This window comes from Syngnathoides biaculeatus, chromosome 21 (genome assembly GCF_019802595.1).
Source record: "Syngnathoides biaculeatus isolate LvHL_M chromosome 21, ASM1980259v1, whole genome shotgun sequence".
In the NCBI taxonomy this organism is placed as follows: Eukaryota; Metazoa; Chordata; class Actinopteri; order Syngnathiformes; family Syngnathidae; genus Syngnathoides; species Syngnathoides biaculeatus.
In genome coordinates this window covers 1,236,431-1,242,991 of record NC_084660.1, presented here as the reverse complement: position 1 = coordinate 1,242,991, position 6,561 = coordinate 1,236,431, and the positions used below count along the sequence as shown (strand labels likewise).

Genomic DNA, 6,561 nt, shown 5'->3' with positions numbered 1-6,561 from the left:
TTTTTGAATCATCATTTTTTTTCCCAACTGTTGTTCACACATAAATGCTTGCAATATCTCAACTTTATCATTGATGACATGACAATTTGAAATTTTGTTAGATTATCACCAAAATCATGGAAATTGATATGCGCGCTTTGCCTTCGCGGGCCACATAAAATCGTGCGGCGGGCCGGATCTGGCCCCCGGGCATTGAGTTTGACACTATTTTTTTTTTTTTAACGAGTGTATTCGTCATGGTCGGGATATTTTTATTCTAAATAGGGCTGGGGGGTAATCGAATAGCTATGTCGACTTACAAAAACATAGATCTGCTGGAACCCCCAAAAACGGGGGGGAAAAAAAAAAAGTTCCCGAAACTATGTTTATGCCATGGGAACGAATGTTTCACACGGACGTTTATTGCAGACGGACACAGTGTTTAGCAGCTGATAAACTTCCTCAAAAACGACAGAGGAGCGCCTGTAAGTAGATTTTAAGATACTTTTAAGATGTGTTTACTTATAACGAAATTTATGGGTAAGCTGAAAGGGTTTTTTTTTTTTTGGTAATTCGAATGGTTTATTGTGATTGCTCACCATTTAGCATTCATCATTTTGCTCGACCAATTTCTGTGCACCATAATTATTCCATATACCGTAATTCCCGTCCGACAAGCCGCGACTTTTTTCACCGCCGCCGCGGTAGTTTGAGTTAGTGGCAACGCGTTAGCACCGCCGCTTTAGCGCCACCGCGCGAGCGTTAGCACGGCCTCGTTAGTGCCGCTGTGTTAGGGTTAGCATCCCCGCTGTGTTAGGGTTAGCATCGCCGCTGTGTTAGCGTTAGCATCGCCGCTGTGTTAGCGTTAGCATCGCCGCTGTTAGCGTTAGCATCGCCGCTGTTAGCGTTAGCATCGCCGCTGTGTTAGCGTTAGCATCGCCGCTGTGTTAGCGTTAGCATCGCCGCTGTGTTAGCGTTAGCATCGCCGCTGTGTTAGCGTTAGCATCGCCGCTGTGTTAGCGTTAGCACCGCCGCTTTAGCGCCACCACGCTAGTGTTAGCACCGCTGTGTTAGCGTTAGCACAGATGCTGTGTTAGCGTTAGCACAGATGCTGTGTTAGCGTTAGCACCGCCGCTTTAGCGCCACCGCGCTAGTGTTAGCCTTAGCACCGCCGCTTTAGCGCCACCGCGCTAGCGTTAGCAGCGCCGCTGCGTTAGCGTTAGCACCGCCGTTAGCGCGGCCTCGCTAGCGTTTAACTCTCAGTAACAAGTTTAACGAGGCTTATCACCAGGTGCTCTTGGAGTTTAAGCATTATATTTTTTCATAGATGAGAATAGAATACATGACAGACATGAAGTAGTAATAAAATAAATAAAATGAAAATTAGGGTGGTGATTATTATTTGATTAGTTAATCAGTCAAGAATCTTTAAATAATCCTTCATTTGCAGTTCTGCAACTTCACAAATTAATCTTGAATTTGAAGATGATCTTCATCTCGAACCCACAGCGATGCGCCGCCGCCGTCACCTGCTGGGCTCAAATCGTCGTTACGGCGGTTTACAAACCTGATTTTCACAGACAAGCTGGGCGAGACCCTGTTGAAAAAATAATAATAATATAATATGACCCTGGAAGATTATTCTTGCTACACGGACACAACAGCTGGCTCGATAAAACCTTGATTTATCGCCCGGTTGTCCACCCGCTAATATTCGCTAACCGGCCGGTGGTGTATACAGCAATATTGTTTGCAAATAAATGGAAATAAGCACTTATCAAGCCACTCTGCCATTTTTTTTTTTTTTATCCCCCCCCTCCATGACGAGAGCTGGCGGTCCCGCGAGCACAACAAGCCCCCTCAGGTGCTCGGCGCAGTGCGTGCGTGGTCGGGATTCGACTGTTTGTGTTTTTACCGCGTGGGAGGGGAAACGCTTACTCAGGCTACCAACTGGTCAAATGAGTTGTTTGTGACGAGAGGGACGCGTGGAGGGGGCTCCGTTGTCCTCGTCCTACATTCAATTTTTTTCCATTTTTTTTTTTTTTTTTACTTGTGTGGTATCCATGGTTACCAGACCACCTCACACGGTCCTTGACGGAATCATAACCTCTCAGCCCCCCCGACTGACAAAACACTTTCTCCGGTCTGACCCGACTACATCACTAATAGTCAACAGTAGGATGAATAGTGACGTCAAGGCATCATTTTTAAGAAAAAAAATATGAAAAAAATTGTAGTATTTTTTTAAGGTGCAATGGGATTATTATATTTCTTAATATATTATTATTTATTAATGTATTTATATTTATTAAATATATTATGTTTATTAATATATTATTAGCAGTATTATATATTTTATTATAGATTATTATAAATGTGTAAATATTTTCCATATTGTTTCTTTAGACTCCGTTTCCGATAATATTGCTTGAAGTGGTATTCCTATTTTTTTTTTATTTCAGGTAATTATTTGAGTATTACTGTGTTGCTACTACATCATTAATAGTCAACAGCCGGATGAATACTGACGTCAAGGCATAATTTTAAAGAAAAAAATCTGAAAAAAAATTATATTTTTTTAGGTGCAATGGGATTATTATATTTATTATCTTTATTAATATATTAATAATTTATTAATGTATTTATAATATTTATTACATATATTTTCTTTATTAATGTTATTTGCATTATTATATATTTTCTTATAATTATTATAAATGTGTAAATATTTTCCATATTGTTTCTTTAGACTCCGTGTCCGAGAATATTGCTTGGAGTGGTGTTCATATTTTTTTTAAATTTCAGGTAATTATTCGAGTATTACTGTTTTGCTACTCCATCATTAATAGTCAACAGTTGGATGAATACTGATGTAACGGCATAATTTTCAAGAAAAAAATCTGAAAAATAAATTGTATTTTTTTTGAGGTGGAATGGAATTATTATATATTATTTATTATTGTATTTATTAATGTATCACTTGTTATAATTTATTATATATATATTATTAATGCATTTATACTATTCTTTATTATATATCATATTTATTAATATATTTATATTATTAGATCTTTTTACTATAGATTATTAGATTAAATATGTAGAAGTTGTCAATCTTGTTTCTTTAGACTGTTTGCGATAATATTGCTTGAAGTGTTTTTTTTTTTATTTCAGTTACATATTTGAGGATTACTGTATTGGTACTACATCACTAATAGCAGTAGTATGAATAGTGACGTCAAGGCATAATTTTCAAGAAAAAAAATGAATTTTTTTTATTTTTTTTTAAGGTGGAATAGGATTATTATATTTATTATATATCATTTATTAGTATATTTATTAATGTATTGTTCATATCATTAGTTATGTATATATATTATACTATTATATTTATTAAGATATTAATGATAGTATTATTTATATTATTATTTATATATTTTTATTATAGATTATTATAAATTTGTAGCTATTTTCCATATTGTTTCTTTAGACTTTCTGATATTGCTTGAAATGGTGTTCATATTTTTTTTTTTAATTTCAGTTACATGTTTGAGTATTACTACTACATCACTAATAGTCAACAGTAGTATGAATCGTGATGTCAAGGCATAATTTTCAAGAAAACAATATTTAAAAAAACAGTATTTTTGTAGGTGGAATGGGATGATTATATTTATTGTATATTTTTAATATAGTGATATTATTTATTATATATATTATATCTGATTATATTTATTAATATATTATTTATATTATATTTATTATAGACTTATATTTATTAATGTTTTTATATTATTATTTATTATATACATTTTTTAAATCATAGATCATTATAAATGTGTAGATATTTTCCGGATTGTTTCTTTCAACTCTGTTTCCGATAATATTGCCTGAAGTGGTGTTCATATTTTTTTTAATTTCAGTTAAATATTTGAGTATTGCTACTACATCACTAATAGTCAACAGTCGTATGAATAGTGACGTCAAGGCATAATTTTTAAGAAAAAAAATGAAAAAAAACAGTATTTTTTTAGGTGGAATGGGATTATTACATTTATTATTATATTTTTTAATTTATTGATATTATTTATTAGAATACTGGATATTATATTTCTTAATATTTATATTATTATTATATTTGTTATAGGTTATAATTATTTTATTTATTATAGATTTATTATAGATTATTATAAATATGGAGATATTTTCATTATTGTTTCTTTAGACTGTTTCCTATATTGCTTGAAGCGGTGTTCATATTATTTTTTTAAATTTCAGGTAATTATTTGAGTATTGCTGTATTGGTATTACTGACAAACCAAACGCACCAGGAGTATTTTTATTATTTTTTTTTTTTTTTGCAATTTGCCAGCAGTTCTTTCCATCTGCGGCCTGCAGTTTTCGTTTTTGTCCACTTGGTGGCGGCGTGGTCACAGGATGTAACGGCTTTTATTTGTCTGGTTATGATATAAAATATTCGGCAGAGCAACATGATGTACGAGATTGCACTGACTTTATTTAATAACAATAATAAATGTGATTATTTTATTCATAGCCTGCCTTTCAACCAATTAAGGTCTCTCTAACATCAATTTTAATGACAAATAATATGGGGAATATTTAATTGCTGCTGCACTTTTTATTTTTTTTATACATAATCGCTCATCTGTTAAAAAAAATTGCTTCGAGTAAATGCATAAAAAATAAAATACAAAAAATATAATAATAATATCCATCCATATTTTTCAAAGCAAAATGGTGTCCCGAACGTTCGCCGCACTGAACATTGTCAATCGGATCGCGTGGCAATATGTCAAATGGCGGTGCGTTCACTTCAGGGCTCGTTAGCGTGCAGGTGTCGGCTCGCGCCGCTAATTAGCGTCACCGCTAATTCCGCCCTGATGGATACAGCCCCCCCCCTGCGCGCTGATGATTGGGACTAGCATTGATTGCGCCTTGAGCTGATTAGAAAGCAAAACGCCGGAGTTGTCACTCCTTTGCCTTTTTTTTGGGGGGGGTGTCTTTTACTTTGTTGTTATAACATACTACTACTTACTACTACTTCTGTCACTACGCTGTCGTTCACATGACATTTAAACCTACGAATATTTGTTTAAAGCGATTCCCGCGGAATCTTTTAAGGCCTCCGGAAATTGCACCCAAGGATGAACCAAAGTCGGGCAAGGCCACAGTTCTCTTCCTGATATGCGGCTAATTTCTGAAACACGCCATCATCATCTCCTTAAAGTCACAGTACTCTTAGACTTGGAAAAAACAAATAGTCATTTTCTCATTATTTCGCCATCTAGCAAATACTAATATCGGATAAAATATAATATATATGTGTATATATAAAATCTAATTGAGCTGTAACAGGAATGTTGTCTGCATGTACGTCTATCGCTAGAGAGTCACTGACGGTACACACGCCTGCCTTTGGTTCGGGCAGCGCGGGTTCGATTCCCACTCAGCGACGGTGTCGACATCTGCCCCGCGACTAACCGGCGAGCAGTTCAGGGTGTAGTCCGCCTTTTGCCGCTGAGCTAGCCGGGATAGGCTCCAGCTTTGCCGCCGCCCTCGTGGGGATAAGCGGCTCGGATAATGACATGCCGCGACGTCCGTCGTTTTGCGTTGAAGGAGTCACATCTCATTTCAAGCTTTCGGAAATGTCCGCGCTCGTTTCGTTAGCCCGTCTGTGGCGTTTCCGTGACCTGTTAGCATCCATTTGGACAAAGTTAGGAGGCTTTAACGAATATAATGAAAAGAGCAAACCCGGAGTTGAACTTGGGGGTCCGGTCACGTTGTGCCCCCTCCCCTTCCTCCTCTAACGCCCGCCCCGCCGTTTCCCGGCGCCCCACCAGAGCGAGACGCGAGTCCGTCGAGCGGCATTTTAATGGGTCGCCATGAACGTGGAGGGTCTGGAAATGATGGCCGCGCTGGCCGTGGTGGTCCTCCTCCTGAAGGTTCTGGAGCAGTTTGGCTTCCTGGAAGTCGGCTACGACGGTAAGGGGGGTGGGCGGGGGGACGCTTGGGATTTCGGCCGGGAAAGTTCGGAAGAATCTTTTAAGCGTCGCGAGTAACCGTCCAAAAGTCGTTTTTTTTTTTTTTTTTTTTTGGGGGGGGGGGGTCGAAATTGTTTCGGATTGGCTGAAAAACAGGAAGCGGCAGATCCAATGACAAGTTAGCATTTCCGTCCAAAAAATTTCATGACCCAAAAAAAAAAAAGTTTATATAATGAAACAAGATGTATGTTTTTTTTTTTGTAAGGAGGGATTGTACAGCTGAGCAAAAAAAAAGAAAGAAATGTCAGATTTATTTATTATATTTCAATAGATACTCCCTTTTATCATGTCTTTTTTTTTCTCTTGAAGATGTATGCAAGTTATCATTTTTTAAAATGAAATATACAGCTCGTTGAAAAAAAATTATGCCTTTAGTCTCAATTTTACGACATTTGAATATATATATGTAAATATATATATATATATATTTTTTAATTGATGGACATTTTTCTGATATAAAAGTGTATATATATATATATATATATATATATATATATATATGTGTGTGTGTGTGTGTGTA

The 6,561-nt window shown here is 36.2% G+C and overlaps 1 protein-coding gene across 1 annotated transcript in view; it reads left to right on the top strand.

The window, feature by feature from the left end:
* Positions 1–369: 369 nt before the first annotated feature.
* Positions 370–6,561, top strand: part of kcnip4a (potassium voltage-gated channel interacting protein 4a) — a 19,156-nt gene continuing 12,964 nt past the window's right edge. Inside the window, exon 1 of the mRNA XM_061808284.1 lies at positions 370–464. Coding sequence (XP_061664268.1) covers positions 383–464 — 82 coding nt within the window. The 5' untranslated portion in view covers positions 370–382. The remainder of the gene's footprint in view (positions 465–6,561) is intronic.